The sequence below is a fragment of the Choloepus didactylus genome, chromosome 12 (genome assembly GCF_015220235.1).
Source record: "Choloepus didactylus isolate mChoDid1 chromosome 12, mChoDid1.pri, whole genome shotgun sequence".
Lineage (NCBI taxonomy): Eukaryota > Metazoa > Chordata > Mammalia > Pilosa > Megalonychidae > Choloepus > Choloepus didactylus.
The window spans coordinates 13,830,208-13,856,333 of NC_051318.1; the positions used below are offsets into that span (position 1 = coordinate 13,830,208).

The following is a 26,126-nucleotide window of genomic DNA, read 5'->3' on the forward strand; positions in this document are numbered from 1 at the left end:
AATTGTGTCCATAAACACAAAGGAGAGGAAAGGAAGGTGGAGGACATAAAAATATTTGAAGTTATAATGTCTACAAATCTTTCAAATTTGGTGAAACCAATAAACCCACAGTTCCAAAAAAGCTCAATGAATCTCAAACACTGGAAACATGAATAAAATACACCATGCAAACAAGTGGTATTATCATAGGAATGCAAGGTTGGTTTAACAGCTGAAAACCAATCAAAGCAATATACCATAATAATAGAATAAAGGAAAAAACCCATATGATCATCTCAATAGATTCAGAGAAATCATTTGACAAAATCCAACTACCTTTCCTGATAAAAACACTCAACAAACTAGGAATAGAAAGGAAGTCCCTTAACCTGATAAAGGGTACATATGAAAACCACACAGGTAACATCATACTTAATGGAGAAAGACTGAATGCTTTTCCCCTAAGATCAAGAACAAGATAACAACATGCTATTGGAGAGTCTAGACAGGGAAATTGGGCAATAAAATGAAATAAATGTATCCAGTTTGGAAAGAAAGAAGTAAAATTCTCTCTATTTACAGATAACATGTCTGCATATAGAAAATTATAAGGAATACATTAACTATTAGAACTAATAAATGATTTTAGCAATGTTGAAGGATATGAAATCATACAAAAATCATTGTATTCTTAAACACTAGCAATATAGACTTTGAAAATAAAATGAAGAAAACCATCTCATTTATAATGCCACCAAAATAATAAATTACTTAGGAGTAAATTTTACAAAGAAAGTACAAGACTTGTACACTGAAAACTCCAAAATACTGTTAAAAGAAATTAAAGAAGAGCTAAATGAATAGTAAGATATCCCATGCTCATGGTTTGGAAGACTTGTTAAGACATTGCTAAGATGGTAATTTTTCCCAAATTGATATACAAGTTCAACATAATCCCTATCAAAATCTCAGCTTCTTTTTTTTCCCAGAAATTGAGGATGAGGTGATTCTAAAATTAATATGGAAATGCAGGGGACCCAGAATAGCCAAAACACATCAAAAAAGTAAAACAAGTTGAAAGACTCACAATTCCTCATTTCAAAGTTAAGAAGAAGCACAGTAATCAAGACAGGGTGGTAGTGGTATAAGAATAGATATACAGGTCAGTGGAGGAATAGAATCGAGAGCCCCTATATAAACCCTCATATTTATGGTCAATTGATTTTCAACAAGTGTGCAATGCAACCCAATGGGAAAAGAGCTATCTTTTCAATAGAAGGTACTGGGACAAACAGATATCCAAATGCAATAAAATAAATGTGGATACCTACCTCACACCAAACACAAAAATTAACTCAAAATGAATCATAGAACTAAACGTAAGACCTAAAACTATAAAAAGTCTTAGAAGAAAATAAAGGAGCAAATTGTTATGACCTAAAATAAACAAAGCCTTAGATATGACACCAAAAGCTAAGCAAAAAATGAAAAAATAGATAAACTGGACCTTGTCAAAATTAAAAACTTTTATGTGTTTTTCATCAAACACATAATCAAGAAATTGGAAAGACAACCCTCAGAATGATGAAAGGTATTTGCATGAATATTTATACAATATATGAAAAGAGACATATCCAGATTATATAAAAAAAACTCTTACAACCCAACAATAAAAAATAAATGACCAAATTAAAAATATGTGCAAAGAATCTGAATAGACTTTTCTCCAGTGAAGATATATACATAACCAGTAAACACATGAAAAGATGCTTGACATCATTAATTATTAAGGAAATGCAAATTAAAACCACATCAAGATAACGCTTCACACCCTCTAGGGTGGCTAAAATATATATTCAAAAAAACAGATAGTAACAACTGTTAGTAAGGATGTGGAGAAACTGGAATGCCCATACCTTCCTAGTGAGATTGTAAAATGGGGCAGCCTCTTTGGAAAACAGTTTAGCAGCTCCTCAAATACTAAACAATAGAGTTATCAAGTGTGCTGGTTTGAATCTGTTATGTACCCCATAAAAGACTATGTTTTTTTAATCCGCTCTTGTAGGGGCAGACCTATTGTGGGTGGAATCTTTTGATTAGATTATTTCCATGGATATGTGACCCCACCCATTCAAGGTGGGTCTTAATTAGTATACTGGAGTCCTTAAGAGAGCTCAGGGAGAGAGAAAGAGCTCAGAGCTGACACAGACCCAGATGCTTGGAGATGCAGACAGAAAGATGTTTGGAGATGCTAAGCTTAGAGATGAAGCCCAGAGTTTGCCCCAGAGAAGCTAAGTGATAATGTACAGGTACTTAAAGAGAAAGCCACTGGAACCAGAAGCCGAAAGTAACACAGCTCAGAAGCAAAGAACCAGCATACACCAGTCTCATGCCTTCCCAGCTGACAGAAGTGTTCTGGATGCCATCGGTCTTTCTTCAGTGAAGGTATCCTCTTGTTGATGCCTTAGGTTGAACACATTTATGGCCTTAGATCTGTAAATCTGTAGCCTAATAAATCCTCTTTATAAAAGCCAATTCATTTCTGGTACATTGCATTCCGGCAGCTTTAGCAAACTAGAACACTAATGATCTGGCAACTTTAATTTTAGGTGTATATATTCAAGAGAAATGAAGACATATGTCCACACAAAAAGTTTTTCACAAATGTTCATAGAAGCATCATTCACAATAGCCAAAAAATACAAGCAACCCCAATATCCACCAACTGATGGACAAATAAGATGCAGTATATCCATATAGTAGAAATGTATTCATCAATAAAACAGGAATGCATGCTACAACAGTGGTGAATCTTGAAAACATTATGCTAAGTGAAACAAGCTAGTCACAAAAGACCACATGTTATATGATTCAATTTATGTGAAACATCTAGAATTGGAAAATCTACAGAAACAGGGTGTGTGGGAAGTAGGAATGGGAAATCTAATGTGTACAGAGTTTCTTTTTTGATTGCTGGAAAAATTCTGAAATTAGATTGTGGTGATGACTGCACAACTATGTGAATGTAAAGCCACTGAATTGTACACTATATGTATGGACTCTATGGAATGTGACATATATCTTAAATAAGGCTCTTAAAACTACACAGAAGCACATTATGATGTTGCTTAAAATTAGTGATAAAATACACAAATAGCTACATTAAAAAGACACATTACCAACAAAGGAGCAAAAAAGAGGATTTCAGAAGATTTCTCATTAGAAACAATGAAAATATGATGACAGTGGAACAAAATCTTTAAAGCCCCCAAAGAAAAAAAGGCAAACTAGAATAATATATCCAGAAAAAAAACCTTCCAAAATCAAATTCAGACATATAAAAGTTGAAAAACTTAGTCATAAGCCACTGTTTACTATATGAAATGCTAAAGAAAGTCCTTCAGACATGAGGAAAATTACACCAGATAGAAATCTTGTTAAATATACAGAAATAAAAAGCTCCAGAAATAGTAACTATGAGAGCAAATATAATAGACTTTTTTAAACTTAATATTAAAATTTCTTTAAAAGATTGACTGTTAAATGCAAAATATTAATGTATATTCAAAATTAAAATGTATGACAATAAAAGTGCATTGGCTGGAAAGGGAGAAATACAATTATACTATTGTAAGTTTCCTATACTTAAAGTAAGCTGTGATGAAATAAGGATGTACACTATCAACCCTAAAGCAACCACTAATATCACACAAGAGTGTAGCTAATAAGTCAACAGAGGAGATACAATAAAATAATAACAAATATTCAAAACATGGAACAATTAGAGAACAAAGAGAAAGATTTAGATTCAAATCCAACTACATCATTAATTTATATATAAAGTGTAAATGAGCTAAACACCCCATACAAGGTAGAGATTCTCAGGAAACCACATTAAATATAAAGGCACAAATAGGTTAAAAGAAGAAGACTGGGGAAAAAGTATACCATGCTAATAGTAATCAAAAGAAAGCTGGAATGGTTACATCAATATCTGATGGAGTAGACTGGATAGCCATCCACAAAAGAATGAACGTGGACCTCACCCCATATACAAAAATTAACTCAAATGGATGAAAGACCTAAATATAAGAATCAAAACTATAAAACTCATAGAAGAAAACATACAGAAGCATCTTCAGGATCTTGTGTTAGACAGTGGTTTCTTAGATACTACACCAAAAACATAAGCAACAAAAGGAAAACTAGATAAAATTATATATATATGTATATATCAAAATTAACAACTTTTGTGCACCAAAGGACTTTATTGTGAAAGTAAAATGACAGCCTACACAATGGGAAAAAACATTTGGAAACCACATGTTCCAATAAGGGTTTAATGTCCAGAATAAATGAAGGAATCCTATACCTCAACAACAAAAAGACAAACAACCTAATCAAAAACTGAGCAGAAGACATGAATAGAAATGTCTCCAAAGAAGAGATAACAAATGGCCAAAAAGCACATGAGAAGATGCTCAACAGCTATCAGGGAAATGCAAGTCAAAACCACAATGAGATCCCATTTCACATTCATTAGCATGACCAGCATTCAAAAAATGGAAAACAGGTGCTAGAGAGGTTGTAGGTAGGAACACTCATTCATTGTTGGCGGGAATGTAAAATGGTGAATCTGCTGTGGAAAACAGTTTGGTAGTTCCTCAGAAAGCTAAGTATAGAATTACTGTGTGACCCACCAATCCACCTTCCAGTTATATACCCCGAAGTACTGAAAGCAGGGAAAGCAGGGACTTGAACAGATATTTGCAAAACAGTTTTCATGGTGGCATCATTCACAGTTGCCAAAAGATGGAAGTAATGCAAGTGTTGCTGGAATAAAACCTATTTGATCAAAATATTTATTTGGTTGGGTTTTTGTAAAATGTTCTATTAAGTTAGCTAATACTTTATTTGGGTTTCATGCACCTATATTGATTTAGTATTTCTAGATTCATAGGACTGACTCATATCTTTTCTGGCAGCTACAGATTTTGGGTGGAGGGCACGAAACTGACAGCTGTACTTGGTACCCAATAATATCAAACTTCCTTTAAACAATCTTCTTATTTAAATATTCTTCATTTCTCTTTCCTTCCAGGCCAATATGATCCTGGTCTGCCCACTCTTCTGGCTGGGTTTTTTCTTGATCCCCACTGTTTGTCTGATTCCAAATCTAACGTGGAAATCGTAAGTTGAAAAATGAAGTGATAACCAAAAAAATATATCATGCTTAACTACCCTTTTCCAGTTGTTTGTCTTTCAAGTTAAACTGCCTGCCACTTTATGATACCTAATGTCATGGGGCTTTTAAATAACGTAAATGCCCTCTGCTCTTTTGCCACTGGAGATTTACCAGAAATCAATTGAGGAAAAAAAAAGATGGAATCAAAATACATCATAGTATATATGAAATTTGGTGGTGCTATTACCTCATTCATGATTGTTTCTGAAAACAGGCCCCTTTCTTCATTCTTTAAAAGTATGACATATAACTTTTATCTACTTGACAGTTATATAATTTGTATCTACTTTACAGGAGCCAAAACCTGATGCCTGAGGATCACAAATTAAAAAATAATAATAAAATAAGAAATAGGAAGTCAATATTCAACTAGAAAAGCATTCTTAACTTTTTCAAAAATTTGGAGTAAGACTTTTATATATAGTTCTCACAGAATATTTACGTATTAGATTATAAGATCCCAATTTCTTTTTAGCAAGTCTAGCAGAGAAAAGAAGCTTTAAACTAAGGTGTTAGAAAGTCCTGATGTTAAAAGATCTGTGAAATTATAAAGTTTAAAATTAGAAATAATTCATTTAAAATACAAATTATTGTATATATTCTATAAGATAAGCAAGGCTCTGAAACATAAATGTCAAACTAATGAGCAGAGAAGGGCATATTCTAACAGGGAGTTTTGCTTTGCAATGTCCAGTTCTTCCTAAATAAAAATACCTGACATCTTTCCTGATTCTTGTATGTATCAGGGCAAATGTAATTATTTGTAGACCCCAAAAAGAACTGAAGCTTTCCCAAAGGTTTTCAACAAAAATATCAGGGTTGTGTGTGTTTGTATGTGTGTCATTTTCATTCATTCCTCTTCAATAAGAATTGTCTTGCCTGGGAGTTTAAGGTGGGAAGACAGTACAGACAAGTTTGTAATATTTGTATTTATTTGTATGATCCTGAAAGTAGATGTGAGGTTTCGGTGATGGAAGACTATTCTTACTCATCTACAGCAATAACTACATTTGGTGCCCTTACTCCAAACTTTCCTTTTTGTGGGGTGATGCAATGAGAGCTAAATAGACAAGCTGCAAGTAGTGGGTATATACCATAGGAAAGGAACCCCAAAAATATTAATCTGGGAGTTTGTGTATGAGAGGAGCAGCTATCCTCTCTCCCTTTCTGAGACAGGGAGAGAAAGTTTGCTGTCTAATATAAACAAATTCTCCTTAGGAAGCGAAGAGGAAGGATCCTGCATTCCTACACTTTGGAATATACATAAACGTCCCTAGTGGAGAGAAAAAACAAATGTCTTTGGGTTTATATTTCCTGGAATGTCTCAATGGCTCCAGGCCTCATCCCCTTTTGAAATGTACATATTTCTGCCCTAACATAAAAATGTTTTCTCTGCAGTCCCACAATTACATCTTCTCTTCCATTCCACAAGTTGTGCCAATTGGGGAGGAAATATTCCTAGTTCAATTAACAATTTACAGACCCAGCTTTGTATTAATAAATCTGTGATTTTTGTTCATTAAAAACAATTACAACCCAAAAAGTCCCCAACAAACCTTCTGGATGCTAAAGAATGCATAGCCCAAAAGGCATTTACTCAACAGCTGAGTGTTCCCAGCAGCAGAGCTAGCTGTTGGGGAGGCAGAAACTTATCTTGAACTAGGATATGTAGAAGACTCCTAACTCATTGCATGCATAAACCAGAGCGTAGATTCCCAAGTTAAAATATGTTGGTCATGTTTCAGTCTCTATTTTCTTTTGCTTATAAAATGTTATTTCCATCTCTGAGTATAAAATATTTTTACCAAATTGGATAAAGTGGGAGTGTCTTCTTTTTCTGGGAAGAAAAAGCTTACTCTTAAGGCACTACCCAGGACACTTTTAATCTACTGCTAAATTTTAACTTTGGAAAATGGGCAGTATTTTCCTCCTAAGTATTCCAGACTGCACACCCTAAATGACACCCTATCCTCAAACTTTTAAATTTAATATCAGAAATAATTATTGAGAAACAAAGTACTTGAGTAAGCACTAATTGTGGTTGTCATTTAGACAGCGAGGAAGAATATATCACGTTGCTAACCTGTAGGTATATATACACCTTTTTTTTAACATTTTATTTTGGAATAAATTCAAAGTTATAGGAACAGTTGCAAAAACCATACAAACCCCATACACAGAACTCCAGCATTCCCTGACCCCCCGATATCCCCCAATCCACAAACTTTAACATGTTGTCCCACCGCTATTTCTTTCCCTCCCTCCTTCCCTCCCTCCCTATCTATCATCCATCATCTATTGCCCTGTCGTCTGAACATATGAGAGCTAGCTGCACACATCCTTGAACAAACACTGTAATTCTCATTTACAAGTCCCATGAACAAGAACATTCTTTTATGCAATCCCATTAAACACAGCTAAGAAGTACAAGAGATTCAACAATGAAACAAAGGTTACATTCTATATTTCCTTTTCCTTATGTCTCAACTATGTCCCTTTGAGCCTCCTGTCCTCCATCGTCTGATCCTATCCAGGGTCATCCTTGGCATTCAATTGTTGTCTATTTAGACTGTTTTTATTTTGTTTGTTTTTTTTCCCTCAACTGTGGAAACATATATACAGCCTAAATCTTCCCATTCCACCCCCTTCCTAGCATTCCATAGTGGAATTAATCACATTTAGAATGTTGTAATGCTGTCACTTTCCCACCCTCCATTGCTAGAAATTTCCCTTCCCCTCAAACAGCAACCCTACACTCATTTCTTAACTCCCCATTGCCCCTGCCCCCATTTCTCTTTGATACCAGCTTAACTTCTATAGGACACATAGACTATGTTCCTATACTCCTCCATTCCCCCACCTTTATATAGTTCTTGTCAAAAATTACATATTTTACATTGAGTTGAAAACCACTGATTTGTCCTTAGAGTTTGTGTATTTTATATCATGTAGGAAGTAAATTGTGGAGTTACAATTCAAAAAATTATTGACTTCTATTTGTATTCCATTGTGGTTGAAGTATGTGCTTTGAATATATTCAATTTTCTTTTTCCTTGTTAAATTTATTGAGGCTTATTTTATGTCCCAGCCTATGGTCCCTTCTGGAGAAAGATCCATGATCCCTAGAGCAAAATGAGTGTTCTGGTGATTTGGGATGTAAGGTTCTATATATGCCTGTTAAAATTCTCTATATCTCTTTCTCCTTTCTTTGTTTCTCTGTCGGTAGGGCTCCCTTTAGTATCTGAAGTAGGGCAGGTCTTTTATTGGCAAAGTCTCTCAGCATTTGTTTGTCTGTGAAAAATTTAAGCTCTCCCTCAAATTTGAAGGAGAGTTTTTCTGGATAAAGTATTCTTGGTTGGAAATTTTTCTCTCTCAGGATTTTAAATATGTCATGCCACTGCCTTCTCGCCTCCATGGTGGCCGCTGAGTAGTCACAACTTAGTCTTATGTTGTTTCCTTTGTATGTGGTGAATTGCTTTTCTCTTGCTGCTTTCAGAACTTGCTCCTTCTCTTCAGTATTTGAGAGTCTGATCAGAATATGTCTCAGAGTGGGTTTATTTGGATTTATTCTATTTGGAGTTTGCTGGTCATTTATGCTTTGTGTATTTATATTGTGTAGAAGGTTGGGGAAGTTTTCCCCAACAATTTCTTTGAATACTCTTTCTAGAACTTTACCCTTCTCTTCCCCTTCTTGGACACCAATGAGTCTTAAGTTTGGACATTTTATTTTGTCTATCATATCCCTGAGATCCATTTTGATTTTTTTTTTATTTTTTTCTCCATTCTTTCTTTTGTTTTTTCATTTTCTGTTCTGTGGACTTCTAGGACTTTGAGTCTTTGTTCAACTTCCTCTAATCTTGTATTGTGAATATCCAGAATCTTTTTAATTTGGCCAAAAGTTTCTTTTATTTCCATAAGATCTTCTATTTTTTACTTACTCTTGCAATGTCTTCTTTATGCTCTTCTAGGGTCTTCTTTATGTCGCTTATATCCTGGGTCATGGTCTTCTTCATGTCATTTAAATCCTTTGCCACGTTTTCATTCCTCGATTGTAGTTCTTTGATTAATTGAGACAAGTACTGTGTGTCTTCTGACATTTTGATATGGGTGTTTGGACTTGAGTTCTCCATATCGTCCAGTTTTATCATATGCATTGAGATTTTCTGTTGTTTCTGGCCTCCTGGCATCTGCTTTGCTTGACAGGGCTCTTTCAAGTTGTAAAAAAAAAAAAAAAAAAAAAAAAAAAAGCCAATCTAATTTTTCAGAAACACAAGTTGGTGGCATACACTTTCTCTAACTAACCAGCAGGTGATGTCTGTGAGTCACCTACACCCCTCAAGTCAGTTCTCCCCAACCTTGTCCCTGTGGTGTGTGGGGAAATGATTCTTGTGGGGTTCAGTTGGTGAACTCAGTTTGGGTGTGTTGCTAGAGCCATCTGCCCTGAATGTGTGGCGTGTGTCTGGGTGTCGAGGGAGAAAGGACAGTTTTAATATTCAAATCCCCCAGGTTCCCAGAGATTCAAGGCCCCCGCAAGAGTCTAAGCCTTCATTTCAGATCCATCCCAGACCCTCTCTCTCGCTGACCCACAAACCACCGGACTTGGCACAGCGTCCCTGGGTTTTCTGAGCAGGCCCTCTTTCTCAGCTGCGATCTTCCAGGACCTCTGCTGTGCTACGTCACAACTGTGCACCATCCCTCAAGGGAAGCCCCGGGCCACTGTGCCATGCTGGGGTGCTCTTAGCCCAACGCAAAAATGGTTGAATGGGGCGTCTCAGCCCCCCCCCCCCCTCTTCACACAGTTCCTCCTTCCCAGCTCCGGGGCAGCTGGCACAGCTCTGGGCTGTGGGCACCGCCCCGGGCAGGAGTTTATCCAGCCCTCCGGGGAGCCAGCTACAAGCCGTGGGGCTTCTCCCTCCCTCCAGCTCTCCCCTGCACTCCCCGGGTCCCGAGGGTATCTGCTGCGAGCTAGCCTCCATGGCCGACACCAAGAGGCCTGCTCAGCTCGCTCCTGTCGTGTTTCGCTGCATGGTTTCCACCATCACAACTGCAGCCACTCCTGGGTTTTTCCCTTTTTTTTCCTTTTTTTAAAAGAACCAGTCTGTCTCCAACCGCCAACCCCTGGCTTCCCCATACCACAGCATGGCTGCGGGTCTTCCAGCCAGCCTACTCACTCGTTTCAGAATGCAGACTCCTGGTTTCACCAAGTATACAGCCCCTGTGGTACAAGGAGTCCTCATCCAACTGGCGCATCACTGAAATCGGTACTCTGGGTCACCTTCTGGTTTTTATCTAGTATTTTTCACAGAGATGTTTTTTGTCCTGTCTCGCCTAGACGCCATCTTAGGTTCTCTATACAGACACTTTTAAGTATTGGTATCACAGTATGTCTTTGAACTTGGGTTTTTTAATCTTGGCACATTTTGAAGGTATGTTTAACTTTTTTTAATTAATTTTTTTATTGAGATTGTTCACAAACCATACAATTATCCAAAAATCCAAAGTGTACAATCAGTTGCCCACAGTACCATCATACAGCTGTGCATCCATCACCTCAATTAATTTTCTTTTTTCAATTTTTAGAACATTTTCATTACTCCAGAAAACAAATGAAGACAAAAAAGAAGGAAACTCAAATCCTCCCATACCCCTAACCACCCCCCTCCATTATTGATTCATAGTTTTGGTATGGTACATTTGTTACTGTTGATGAAAGAATGTTAAAATACTACTAACTGTAGTATATAGTTTGCAATAGGTATATTTTTTTCCTATACACCCCTCTATTATTAACTTCAAGTTACAGTGTCATACATTTGTTCTAGTTCATGAGAGAGATTTCTAATATTTGTACAGTTAATCATGGACATTGTCCACCATAAGATTCACTGTTTTATACATTCCCATCTTTTAACCTCCACCTTTCCTTCTTGTGACATACGTGACTCTGAGCTTACCCTTTCCACCACCTTCACACATCTTTCAGCACTGTTAGTTTTCTTGTAATGTACTACCATCACCTCTGTCCATTTCCAAACATTTAAGTTAACATTCTGCTCATAATAAGCAACCACTCCCCATTCTTTAGCCTCATTCTATATCTTGGTAGCTTATATTTCATGTCTATGAGTTTACATATTATAATTAGTTCATATCAGTGAGACCATGCAATATTTGTCATTATGTGTCTTATTTCACTCAATATAGTGCCCTCAAGGTTTCTTCATCAACCCATTTTTTTAAAGACGGTTTTGTTCACGCACCATACATTCCGTCCTAAGTAAACAATTGTTGGTTCCCTGTATAGTCACATATTTATGTATTCACCACCATCACCACTATCTATGTAAGGACATCTCCATTTCTTCCACGAAAAAGGAGGAGGAGTCAAAGAAGGTAGAGGGGCAAAAGAAAAAGAAAAAAGAAAGAGAGAGAGAAAAAATAGGACAGCTAGAAAGCAACAAAAGGAAAGATAGCATTAAACTAAAGTAGAATAAAGAGTCAGACAACATCACCAATGCCAAGAGTCCCATACACTTGCCCTATGTCCCCCCCACCCAACATATGCATTTAGTTTTGGTATATTGCCTTTGTTATATTAAAGGAAGCATAATACAATGTATCTGTTAATTATAGTCTCTAGTTTGCATTGATTGTATTTTGCCCCCAATCCCACCCTATTTTTTTAAAATTCAGTTTTATTGAGATATATTCACATACCATACAATCATCCATGGTGTACAATCTGCTGTTCACAGTACCATCATGTAGCTGTGCATTCATCACCCCAATCCATTTTTGAACATTTTCCTTACACTGGAAAGAATCAGAATAAGAATAAAAAATAAAAGTTAAAAAGAACACCCAAATCACCCCCCCATCCCACCCTATTTTTCATTTACGTTTTGTCCCCATTTTTCTATTCATCCATTCATATACTGGATAAAGGGAGTGCGATCCACAAGGTTTTCACAATCGTACTGTCACCCCTTGTAAGCTACATTGTTTTACAATCGTCTTCTAGAGTCAAGGCTACTGGGTTGGAGTTTGGTAGCTTCAGGTATTTACTTTTAGCTATTCCAATATATTAAAACCTAAAGAGTGTTATCTATATAGTGCATAAGAATGTCCACCAGAGTGACCTCTTGACTCCATTTGAAATGTCTCAGCCACTGAAGCTTTATTTCATTTCATTTCGCATCCCCCTTTGGTCAAGAAGATGTTCTTGGGGATGAATCTGAACCCACCCTATTTTTAACACCTTGCAATGTTGACATTCGTTTGTTCTAACTCATGTAAAAACATGTTTGTACCTTTTATTACAATTGTTGAGCACCCTAGGTTTCACTGAGTTATACAGTCCCAGTCTTTATCTTTCTTCTTTTGTTCTGGTGTCCCACATGGTCCTACCCTTCCTCTTTCAACCATGCTCACAATCATCTTTGTTCAGTGTACTTAACATTGCTGTGCTACTATCTCCCAAAATTGTTTTCCAAACCTCTCACTCCTGTATTTTCCTTTCTGTCTGCAGTGTTTCCTGTAGGGCAGGTATCTTGTTCACAAACTCTGTCTTTGTCTGTTTGTCAGAGAAAATTTTAAACTCCCCCTCATATTTGAAGGACAGTTTTGCTGGAGATAGGATTCTTGGTTGGTGGTTTTTCTCTTTCAGTATCTTAAATATATCACCCCGCTTCCTTCTTGCCTGCATGGTTTCTATTGAGAAGTCTGCACATAGTTTTAGCAACCTTCCTTTGTATGTGATGGATTGCTTTTCTCCTGCTGCTTTCAGAATTCTCTCTTTATCTTTGATGTTTGATAATCTGATTATTAAGTGTCTTGGCATAGGCCTATTAGGTTCTATTCTGTTTGGGGTATGCTGCGCTTCTTGGATCCATAATTTTATGTCTTTCATAGAGATAGGAAATTTTCATTGATTATTTCCTCTATTATTGCTTCTGCCCCTTTTCCCAGGAATGACATGTACATTCCTGTGTTTTGTGTAGTCATTCAGTTTCTGGAGATGTTGTTCATATTTTTCCATTCTTTTCTCTAACTGTTCTTTTGTGTGTAGGCTTTCAGGTGTCTTGTTCTCCAGTTCATGATTGTTTTCTTCTGCTTCTTGAGATCTGCTGTTGTATGTCTCCATTGTGTCTTTCATCTCTTGTGTTGTGCCTTTCATTTCCATAGATTCTGCCAGTTGTTTCTTCAAACTTTCAATTTCTACCTTATGTTGGCCCAATTTTTTTCATTTTACACTTCATCTCTTTTGCCCATCTTCCCTATTTTTAATTGATTTAGTATTAGTTGTTTAAATTCCTGTATCTCAGTTGAAGTGTAAGTTTGTTCCTTTGACTGGGCCATAACTTCATTTTTCTTAGTGTAGATTGTGGTTTTCTGTTGTCTAGGCATCTGGTTTCCTTGGTTACCCCAATCAGGTTCTCCCAGACCAGAATGGGCTTAGGTCTAGAAGGAGGCAATAGTATCCTTTTCCCTGAGGGTGTCTTTGATTGATACACCCTGTGACACCTCAAGTCACTGTGCTTTTCTGCCCAGTAGGTGGCTCCTGTCAGTCTGTAGCTCTGGACTGGTGTAAGGAAGTGTGGCCTGTGGCTGTTTTCCCCAGGCTCTGGAGTCTGGTTCTGAATGGAAGGTGGGTAGTAGAGCTTGGCCCCACCTTTTTCCTCTTAGGGAAGATACACCCCCTAGGGAGAGGTCATTTACATTTGAATAGTCTCTCTGCCTGTGCTATCTCCACCCTTGTCTGGGTCAGAGCTCTGAGAACTGCAAATGGCTGAGGCTTTCTCCACTGAGCCAAAAAAGGGATAGAAATCCCCTCTTCAGGGCCAAGTCTGCGGCCACCCTCAGTTTCATCCATCAGCCTGACACAGCACCCAGTTCTTTGGGCTCCCTCTCCCTCCCAGAGAGGTCCTCCGGCTCTCCAAGTTCAGTTGTCACCAAAAGCCTCTGTCTGCTTATTGGCGATTCATAGCTTGTATTGAGCAGTACATGCTTGTTAATTAAAACCCCAGTTTCAGCTCAGCTGAGCTATATTGGTTTGCTGGGAGAGTGCTGCTCTTTAGCATAGTGAGGCTTTGTAGTTTGCCATGGAGGAGGGGGCTCTTGGCTCAGATCTACAGTTTTTACTTACAGATTTTATGATGCAATCTTGGGCATTCCTCCCAATTCAGGTTGGTGTATGATGAGTGGACAGCCACGTTTGTACCCCCACAGTTATTCCAGATTATTTACTAGTTGTTCCTGGTTGTTTATTAGTTGTTCCAAGAGGATTAACTAGCTTCCTCTCTTCTCTATGCTGCCATCTTCTTCTGTCTCCTGTTTAACTTTTGAAAGCTATTGAATTCTAGCACAATGGCAATATTGTCATTACAAATATATTACAATAAGTCTTAAGAAAGTCAATTGCAATATTTCTGCTCTTTTTTTGCCCACCCTTCATTTGTCCATTTCAGAACTCAGACTATTAGGAGTAAAAAGGATTCGAATAAAGCAATGCATTCATCTTTTCCAGGGCATCTGAAAATTTTCTTGGTGATCATCTATCATTAAGCAAAAATTTTATCTTCTTAACTAGAACTTTTATGTGGTATCAAACTTTAAGCTTGATTTTCCCTAGGGGAGGATAATTACTTTAGTATATTTTTCCAATTTGTTTACCTGAAACAGTATTTTTAAATAAACTGCCATATACTCATTCACGGCACAAAGAAGCTCACTGATTAATGTTGCTTTAAAATGCTGATACAAAGCACAAAGCCACTGGGCTTTGGGGAGCTTTTTGTTCTGTTTTGTTTTTAATCTCAAAGTATCTATTTCTTTTACTATTCTACTTACATCTCCTGCTTATAAATTATTTGGTCATCCAGGATGGTGTAAAATCCTTGATACTATCATAGGAAGACAAATGAAAATAATCCAGGCAAAATAGTTCATACCTATCAATGACTTAGATTTAAAGAGACTGTATATACTACCAAGGAAATTTCTTTTGAAATTTAGTTTACACTAAAGCACTAATTTTAGAAATTTCACATTTCCCTTTGAATTGCTAACTCTAACACCTACAGTTACCATACCACAAAACTAAAACAGAAATTGCATATTTTCTTTACTCAAGGGGATAAAAAGAGGGGTCTTAAAAAATAAAAAAGACAAGGAAAAATTCAGGATTACTGTTATTTGCCTTTGAAAGGCAGTTGGAAACTGGTAGACACCCTTAGCCAGATGGAGGCTGGTAGACACCCTTTAGCCATACTCATTATATAGGAGATGTCATGATCGGAAGTTATGGAAGTCATGGAAGGCAGTGAAGCTGGTGAGGAGGGTGGTGAGTAGAGAGGAACTGGAAAAGCACGTATGAGCAGAAACAGAGAGTGGCTAGTAAACAAGTGAGTCAGATGTTGTTCTTTCTGCATCGGACAAACCTTCAGACACCGCCTTTTAGGAGGTATTACCACCCCAAGCCTGTCAATCCCAAAAATTAACACTGGGAGTTGTCTCCCTGCTGCTGCCCAGGGGTGTGGCTTCCTGCCAGGCAATGAGAAGAGAACACAGTGGCTTCAGGGATATCCTGATTGGCTGGGAACATCCAGTACAGTCAGACCAGTTATTTCTCTATGTGATTTACAGTTAGGTGTGTTTCTGAGATTGAAGAGTGTGACTACAGATTGTCATGAAAACTAATGGTAGAGCCTTTTTCATAAAGTAATCTGGATTTTTGAACTTTAGTCATAAAGCATGGCTTTTCTTTTCCAAGATTGAAACCATATCTTTTTAGTTGCTTTTCCTTCTTCTTCTTCTTCTTTTAAAAAAATATTTCCAATCAGTAATTTCCTGATATGTCTTGATCTTAGGTAAACTTCATGATCATTTGTGTGAAGAGCATGGTAAAGTGTAAATCTGTTTTTAATTTATTCATTTGGTACGTTAATCAGAAAATGTTTGTAAAAGATAAACACAATGCAGACAGAGTGAACTTCAAGTTAAATTTTTGGTAGGATGATTGGTGACCAGGGCAGAAATGGTAAATTGCTTTTTTAGGGAATGGCTTAGAAAATCCCTTAAATTGAAGAAACACATCTGAGTTATTCTGCGGGTGTACATTAGCAATTAGGATTGTAAATGGTTTTACAATTTTATTTTGAAGTGCCCAGAGTCACATTCTTTGACTCTATTGTTTTAAAACTCGACCACAGACCTCTCCATTTTCTCTCAATCCACCAATCCTCCTGTTACTTCCCATAATTTCCCATCTTAGTCAGCATAAAGTTCATGAACCATCGATTAATTAGCACTCTTACTAATATCCTAAACTGCTTTGCACATTTTTATTGCAATTGCCTGGGGAGGAAACGGCTATGGCTAACCCAGAAGCTCAGGTGGCTGTCTCTGAATCGTCTCTGCCCTTTCCTCACAGTGTGCCTGTCCCCACAGTCTGTCAACCAGCACATCAACAATTCTCACACGTGTGTAATTCCCTCCTGTTCCGTGCTTCCTATTCAAGTCCAGGCCTCCATCATTTCATGTCTGGATAATTGCAGTGGATCGTTGATCCTCATTATCACAAATTCTGTATTTGTGAATTTACCTACTTGCTAAAAGTGATTGGTCACCCCCAAATCAGCACTCACAGTGCTTTCACGGTCATTCATGGAGACAAGCAGAGCAGTGAAGAATCTGAGCCACCTGATACCCATTCTCAGATGAAGTCGAATAAGGCAACACTGCCCGCTTGTTTTAGCTCCCGTACTGTGAACAAGCACCCTTCTCGCAGTATGTTTAGGACCATGTTTTTCACATATTTGTGCTTCTTGTTGGTAATTTCACGGTTCTAGATGGCCCCCACATGTGGTGCTGAAGTGCCGTCTAGCGTTCCGAAGCGGGAGAAGGCAGTGATGTGCCTTATGGAGAAAACATGTGCATTAGATACGCATTGTTCAGGCTTGAGTTATAGTGCTGTGGGCTGAGTTCAATGTCAATGAACCAACAATATATATAATATATATTCAGACAAGGTTATATATTGATCAGTTGATGAAAATGTTGTGACTAGAGGTTTACAAGAACCTAAAGCTAAACTTCCCCTAGGAGCAGTGGTTCAGTATTTGCTAATTCAGGGCTCACAGCAAAAATAGTTCATACATATCAATGGCTTAGATTTAACTACCACGAATAATGAGAACAGACTGTATCTAAAATGTTTCCCCACATCCTCTCTTAGTCCTCTAGTCTGTTGTGCACACTGCAGACAGAATGATCTGACCATGTTACCCCAGAAACTGACACCCTCAGCGCTGCCCTCGCTCTTAGGATAAAGTCCCAGATCCTTCTGAAGGCTGTGGCTGGCCTGGCCCAGGCCCCTCTCAGCCCACGCTCTCCTTGCTCAGTTGCTGGAGCTCACTACTCTCCTCCCACCACAGGGCTTTTGCATATGTTTCTGGAATGCTCTGTCCCACTCTTCCCTAGTTACTGCCTCCTCCTTGAGTCTCCAGCTCCAAGCTCCAATTCCCCTTTCTCAGAGAAGTTTTCACTAGGATACCCAACAAGCTTGTACAATTCTGCCCCATTCTGTCATGCTACCAATGGCCTCCCTTCCATACTACTTGTCCATCTGACATTGCTCACTCACTTATTTGTTCACTGCCTCTCTCTTCCTCTGTGTTGGAAGCTTTATGAAAAATGGAGACAATGTCTATTTTTGTCTTGGCACCTAATTGTGGCTCAAGGAATATATTTAGTGAATGGGTGAGTAGATGAATGATGAATGCCTGAACACAGATATAGACCCCAAGGAAAACAAATTGCCAAAAAAAGACTGAGCATCTGTCTGGGTTGCCTTGTACTTTTCATGTCAATAGTCTACACACTTAATATGTGAACTACTGATAGATAAATGCTGCTGTCATCATTCCTGTTCTTGTGATGCTGTGAACAGCACACCTAACTCCAGGGCTCTGTGACTGAAAGAAGGACCGGAGCTAGCAGACAACTGAATGAGATTTTAAGCGTCAGGGTTCTCAAAGAGTGACCACAGGAGAAAAAGCAATGGGGAATCATGTCTCAGTTCCTTGACTGTCTGATGGGTCCAGGCAGGTCTCCCCCAGCATCGGGTCTCCTCTGCAGACTCACTGGATATCAGTAGTGCTTGGGTGGCTGACTGCCAATGCCACCGCCCGCCCCTGTCCCTCAGTCCTCTGGTAATGCTTCTCAGCACTTATGAAAATGGACTCTGGTTGGACGTGGAGGCTGTGAATGCTGCATCATTCAAATTATTATATATATATATTGTAATTATAATTCATATTATCTTCTATTATTCCACCTTTACCAAAGGATGCTCAGCTGTCATCTAAGGGGGAGAAATCATTCTTTTACAGTGTGTAAAGCTCACATGCTATGTTCTTTTTGTCTTTCCCATGTGACACAGGATTAGAAATACCTACAAGGGAAGTTTCCTAGAGCATGTTCGGATGCTGGAAAGAAGCAAAGTTAAAGGAATAGATTCTTTCAGTAACATTTTTGAAAGGTGAGGCAGTTCTGTTAATCCTGGTGTTTGTTAAGATCCAGTTCTCCTTGCTTTCTCTCCACCTTCCCCTCCCAAGTATTTCCATACTTTCCCTACTTTTCCCAGGTTCTTTAAGTACTTACTGTTCAAGTTTCTTATTCTCAAAGCAGCAGCAAATGTTGAGAGGCAAAGCAAGACCCTGAGAAGGTGGCATGGCACATGGTTTTCTGGGTCACTGAGCCTGTCCCTGAGAACGACTTGGGGATCCAGGGTCTGCTGTGGTACAACAGGACAACCACATACATAAAGCAGAAAAGCTAATCTAAACTGTCACATCCAGTAGAAGAGGCCAGCTTAGCTTGGGACTCCTTCTCTGTCTCATTTTTCCACGCCCCTTTCAGCAAAACTCCTATAAAGAGTTGTTTTGTACACACAAACTCTACTTCCTCTACTTTAATTCTCCATCAAACCCCCTGCCATCAGGCATCCACCTGGTGAAATATGATGCTCAAATCTCAGTCCTAAAAACTATGACCTATTCCCAGTATTGTACACACTTTATCACTTACACCTTCTTGCATTATTTTCTTCACCCAGCTTCCTGATCCCCAGAGCCTCTTAGCTTGCCTCCAATTTCAGTGGCCGCTCATTTGCAACCTCCTTTCCAGTTTCTTCCCTTCTCCTTGGCCTCTCTCTATTGGATTGCCCCCTGGCTCAGTACTTGAATCTCTTCACTTATCTTTCTGCACCCATTCCTATAGGGATCTTATCAACTTTCATGGCTTTAAATATCATCGTACATGGACATATGCCAAATTTAAATCTCCTTCCTGGACCTCTTCTTTGAACTGCAGACTGATATAGCCAACTGCTGAGTGTATGTCAACCAGGCTTTCTAACAACCATGTCCAACAGCGCAATCACGCCTTTCCCTCCACACCTTACCCCTTTCTCCCTTCAGCTAAGGGCGACCTCGTTCTTCCAGTCCCACAGGCCAAAATCTGGGAGTCATTGTCATTTCCTTCTCTCATTTCCAGTATCCAACGTGTCAGAAAATCCATTAATTCTACCTTCAATTAGATTGGACCACTACTCAAGCCTCTACTGTTTTTGCACTGGCTCAAGCCACCATTATCTCCCTCCTGGCTTACTGCATTGCCTCTTAACAGGTCTCTCTGCTTCTACCCTTTCCCAAGCAATCTATTCTCAACACAACGGATCATGTCACCTTCTAGTGACTCCTCCTCTCAGAAAAACACAAGATGTTTTCAGTGGCCTACAATGCCCTACACAATCTGCACGCACACACACACACACGCACCCACACACACACAAAACCAGTTGGAGATACCTGCTCATGGTTTTCTCTCCTTATGTCTGGTTATCAGGCAAGTTTCAATGCCTTGTTTTGAGAAGTTATGTTTCCACTTCACTTTCAATGCTTCCAAGAAAAGCTTTATCTTTTTCACAGTCTTCTAACAGAAGGTGCATTACGCTTATGTACACTAACTTTATTTTGACATCAGCAGGTTCATTAAGCTTAGACTAACTTGATTTTAACTCTGATATTTTAACACATATCTATTTGGAACAGAGAACCTGGGAATTTGCCCTGCAGATTTTTGCACAAATGTTTGGATGTGCAGGGGAAAGTAGCTCCTCTTTCTGTCTCCTCCTTCTTAGCTGAAACTATGGGTACAGGAGCATGGGGACTGCACAGCAGATGAAAAGGACCAGGGTTTCCTCCAGCATCCACACTGCTCCCTTTCTGGTACTGCCTGGAGAAGAAAAATACCAGTGTTTGCTCTTGCAGTTGCTGCCTTACGTTGCTCCTTATTTCATGACATTGAGAGAAGAATATGCCAAGTGCTAGAAATAACAGAAGGCATATACAAATTAAATTTGTATTAACATTTTAAATCCCTGCATCCAAACTATCTTCAGAGATAGATAAATTTCAATTGTCCAACCTCACCTGGGTATTTTTCTTTATAGAAGTACCACATTCCTTCTCAGTGAAGTGTGGGTTTTTACTGAGACCTAGAGTTTGGCACAGGCTTTCTCTGAATCTGGAATATTTGCATGGGGATTATCTTGGAGAAGAATCAATCTACAGACCATATTGAATACCTGCTAAGTTTTGGACACTTTTTTAGGCATTAGGGAAAGAGTCAAAAGCAACTGATGACATGGTCTGGTTAAAGAGACCCAAATACATACTGAAAAATATTTAGTGACCAGCAAATGAGTCAATATAGGCAAATGGAAAGTAAATGAATGGAATGATGAATTAATACCCATGTATTTGACATCTACTGAGTATTCAGCACTGACAGGACAAAGTGTTGGAGAAGATGCAGAGCAACCAGAATTCTCATACAATCATTTGGAAAACTTGCTATTTCTAATCATTTCAAACAAACACCTACTCTATGACTCAGTATTTCCACTTCCAGGTATTTACCCAAGAGAAATTAAAATATATGTCCACCAAAGACTTGTATAAGCAGGTTTTTAGGAAACTTTATACACACAAAATGTGGGTGAATCTCTTGAAAACATTATATTCAGAGAAAGAAGCCAAACACTAAAGAGTATATGCTGTATGATTCAGTGCATATAAATTTTTAACCAGGGAAGTTTAATCTATAATGAGTATACCTAGGCCTGGTCATTTTGTCCTATGCAAAATGAATCACAAGAAAAGAAACAAAACCAAAAAAATGTAAACACAATAGAAGCAAATGAAGAGAAAGCTCACATAACAAAGGACTAAGCCCCAAAACAAATGAAGTGTTTCCAGAAATCAGCAAGAAAAAGACTACCAAGCAAGAGAAAAACAGGCAGAGTATAAACAGTTTACAGAAAAGGAACTACAAATGGTTCTTAAGCATCTGAAAAATATTCTCAACTTCACTCATAATTAGAAATGAAAATTTAAAGCATATGGAAAATATAATTTTCATCTATCAAAATTGGCAATCTTTTCTTTGTTGAAGATGTGGGAAAATATATATTGGAGTTGATCTGGCAGTATTCATCAGAAATACAAATGTGTATAGCCTTGAACTCAGCAATTCCATTTCTAGGAATTTATCCCCCCAAAATATTTGCATATATCCCAAGTTAGGGACTGCAGCATTATTTAGAATAGTAAAGATTTAGAAACAACAGTACTCCACACACTGAATACTATCTATCCATCTGTAAAAAGGAAGGAGGAAGTTCTGTTTACCAAGACGGAACTATCTCTAAGATATATTAATAGTAAAAAAGCAAATACAGAACACTATGTACAATGGGCAATCTGTTGCACAAAGGGACAAGGATAATAAGAATATATAATCACATTTACTTAAAAGTACCTGTGCAGAATTACATAAGGAACTAATGCTAGTAATTATGAGTAAGAAATGGAGGTAAGGAACCAGGTAGACAGGTGACAAGGAAGGCAGACTGTTCACTTTCTACCTTTGAATTTCTTTTTTAGTTTTGAGCCATGTAAATGTGTCACCTATTACAAATTTGAGAAATAAAAAAGAGAAAATGCAAATGGGTGCATGGAATCTGGAAAGAGAGAGCCAAATGCACCGTAGCTCATGCATGGATGAACAAAAGTAGAATCGTAATCTGATTCTTTTAACTACTTTGAAAAACGTCAACCTTTCTCTCCCCTCTTCCGACGGTCCTTAGAAACCTTCCTCTGAGCAGGCAGGGCAGATCCCCACTGGCAGGAGGCAGCAGCTCATTGTGCCTGGGTGGACAACTTCAGGAGCAGTCCTGGAGCTGTGACGGGAAGCCTTTCCAGCAGGAGGACAGGTGCAGGGGTGCGGGTCTGGTGACTGTTGCTCAAGGTAGCTGTCATTTGTCACACAACCTCCAGAGCCCTTCAGATCCCTGGAAATGCCAGGGTCTGTGGCTAGTCCCATCACAGCATACGTGCCTGTGGCTGGGTGTCATCCAAGAAGTGAGGGCACAGAGAAGGCCAGACTGCATGAGTACTTTTTTTTTAACTCCATCTTCCAGTCTGTAAGGAAAACAAACAACAGCAACAACAAACACCATTAACTATCCTAGGTATGCCAGTATGTTTATGCATAGCAGTGACAGCCTTAGGGAATTAAAGAAGTGTGGCACCTGGATTTCCAGTATGGTCCCACAGGGATCCAGGGGATCTGCAGAAGCAAGATTCTCATGACCAACACTGGCAAGAGTTTTGGACCTGTGTAGTTTATTGCCTTGCCATTCGGAAAGGCAGTTGTGACAAAGATTTTAATATCCACACCACAAAACTTCTTAGGGTCTTCTGGAAGCCAGAGGACAGAAAGGACATTTATCATTCAGTTCAACTGTGGGGAAAGAACAGTTGGGAGAGTTGTATATAAGAAATGCTTATAGAAACACTATTTTAGAAGAAGCATCTAGTTGAGAATGCCTTCACGATATCTATTTTATTTTAAATTGAACATTCTCCAAAATGGGAGAAGACTTTTTACTTTATCTTGCAACTTGATTTTTTAATTTTTACAGTAATTTCCTGTGGGATCTGTTCAAATGAACTAAAGAAAGGTTATGTTTGATTTACTCGCAGCGTGAAGTCAGCAAACCAGCTGTCCCAAACTAAGCGGTCCTGTGAGGTTGTCTTCCGAAATGAATCTGTTGATCATAGTATCCCACGTAAGTAACGTCCTGTGAAGTTGGTCAAGACACTGAGACTCCTAAAGCGGTTCTAATGGGGAGAGAGGGCTGAATTAGACTCGTGAAATTATTGTGTTTGGCTGGAAACAAAGGCAGTTTGAATGAAGGTACATCCTAGTCCCCCAGTCCCCAATGATAAAATCCTTCAAGTTGAAATCCTAATGTTTTCAAGATCCTCTGATTCCCCCTAAATACCATTTTAAGGGTAAAAGTGACATGTGCTTCCAAATAATTTTTACCCAAAGAAAACTTGCATACCCTTTATGGCATAAATGTTAATATAGCCCCGTCAGCCATTGAAACTTTTGAAGTCATTGAACTTTCCCCTTGTTTCAATAAGAAATCCTTCAAAGAACGGCCTGCGTGGGAGACGTGGCCTAGGATGCTCCTGTCAGAGGGTGAATGTTCAACTTTGGACATCAACTACAACTCAGTTCTAAACTGCACGGGGAGTTAGTCCAAACTCCACAGTCTGTGAGCACAGGGGTCCCCGCAAGACTGCCTCCACTTTGGACTCCAGTGGCAAGTTCAGGGGTTCCCAGGGTCACCCACACTTCTGACCACATGGGTACAAATTTGGGGGTTCCCACCATCCCCTCAGGTTTGATAATTTGCTAGAACCTCACAGAACTCAGGAAAGTACTCTACTTAGGATTATAGTTTTATTAGAGCAGAAAAATGATAAAAATAAGGAGCCAAAAGAAGAGACAACGTAGGGAGAAGTCTGTAGCGGTCTCAGATATGAAGCCTGTGTGTCCTCTCCAGGTAGAGTCAGAGCACGTGGCGGTCTCAGCACATGGATATGTATACTCAACCATGGACGCTCTCTCAAGCTTTGGGTGTCCAGCATTTCTGTTGGGGTCTCATTCCATAGACAAGATTGATGGAATTGATGCCCACATGGTTGAGCTCACTTTCCAGCGCCCTCTGTTCCCGGAAATCAGGCTAACATGAGGTGGCTTCCAAGCCCCAACCCCCTAATCCTATCCTTGGTCTTTCCAGGGTGGCTGCCCCACCCTAAGTCATCTCATTAGCATAAATGATCAGGTGTGGTCTGGGGCCCACCATGAATAACAAAGACAATTCCTGTCACCGGAAATTTCCAAAGATTTTAGAGGCTACTGCTCAGGAACCAGGGATAATGACCACCAAAGTTCTTTATTATACTACACTGAGAAAGAAAAAAAAGAGATAAAAATAAACATGGTATTGTTGGGAATGAGAACTAATTGTCACAATCTTTTTTTTTAAATCAAGGTGTTTATTTAAAGTTGTAGGGTTGTTTAATTTCCAATCTGTTGTAGATCGTAGTTGATAAAATTACTTATCCCACTCCCACCCCACACAAACTGTACCTTCTCCTTGTCCACTTCACTTTTCTTTCATACCTTGGAGATATTTAGGAAGAAGTGATCAAAGGCAATGAAGCCAAAATGTGAACCAGGAAAAGAAATTTAAAGCAGAACAGACATCTAAAAGATTTGGGTTAACATCCATCCCATCTGATGGCCTTGATTTCTACTTCACAGAGGAACTTGAATCAGAAATGAACTTCCATGGGCTCTCCCGACCACATATAACTGTGGTGGTAGATTGAATTAATGTACCCCAAGAAAAGACTGTTTGGTTATCTTATCTGAGTTCCTATGGGTGTAGACCCGTTGTAAATAGGACCCTTTGAAGATGTATTATCAGTTAAAGCATGGACTTATTTCTGAATAGAATCTTCTAAAATTCAGTTCAGGTGTGGCCAAACTGAATCAGGTTGGGCCTTAATCTCTGTTACTGGGAGCCTTCTAGAGAGCAGCCAGAGTCAGAGAAAGTCAAGGAGGAAGCCAGGAGTCAGAGGAAACCAGAAGAGTAGACACAAGGAGAGAGAGAGATTGCTATGTGAATGGAAGCAGAGATGCAAGTCAAGGAACTCCAAGGATTGTGGCAAGCCAGCACCGGAATGCTACAGACTTAAGAGAGAACGCATGGCCTTACTAATGCTTTTATTTGGGACTTCAAGCCTCTAAAACCATAAGCCAATAAATTTTTTGTTGTTTAAGCCACCCCATTGTGTGGTATTTGTCATAGCAGCCTGGAAAACTAAGACACCCACTTACCAGCTACCCACACCCACATACTCTGCTATTTCGGGTGTCATCAAGGCATTGCTTTCTCCCAGAAGACTGTGGCATTCTGCAGCTGGCAGCTAGCAATCCTTGGTCCTTGCTTTTTCCATCACATGGCAATGCACATGGCGGCATCTTCTCCTTTCTCTTCTGGGTTCCATACATTTTCAGCTGCTAGCTGCTCCCTCTGGCTTTTTCCCTTTTTGTGACCTCTCCTATAAGGCCTTCAGTAATAGGATTAAGGTCCATCCTAATTAAGCTAGACCACACTTTAACTGAGGTAACTCACCAAAAGCGTCCTATTTACAAAAGTTCACACCTACAGGAATGGATTAAGTTTAAGAATGCATTTTTTCTGAGGTACGCAGCTCTAAATCACCACATCTGCCTTTCCACCTTTTACCACAGATTAACTTTCCATGCCCTGTGTTCAGCCATTCCTTCCACCTGTGCCATTGTTTCCATCTGCTCCTGACTACTCAAGAGCATCGCTCCAACAATGTTCTCCTGCATTTCTTATTTCATCATTATTTGTGCTCTACTGGATTATTCTCACCAGCATACAGCA

The 26,126-nt window shown here is 38.9% G+C and overlaps 1 protein-coding gene across 1 annotated transcript in view; it reads left to right on the forward strand.

Annotated features, from left to right (window-relative positions):
• Positions 1 to 25,281, forward strand: part of LOC119506769 (phospholipid-transporting ATPase IB-like) — a 215,222-nt gene extending 189,941 nt beyond the window's left edge. The window contains exons 29-32 of the mRNA XM_037799892.1: positions 5,081 to 5,169; positions 18,666 to 18,764; positions 23,335 to 23,420; positions 25,181 to 25,281. Coding sequence (XP_037655820.1) covers positions 5,081 to 5,169; positions 18,666 to 18,764; positions 23,335 to 23,420; positions 25,181 to 25,200 — 294 coding nt within the window. The 3' untranslated portion in view covers positions 25,201 to 25,281. The remainder of the gene's footprint in view (positions 1 to 5,080; positions 5,170 to 18,665; positions 18,765 to 23,334; positions 23,421 to 25,180) is intronic.
• Positions 25,282 to 26,126: the final 845 nt, after the last annotated feature.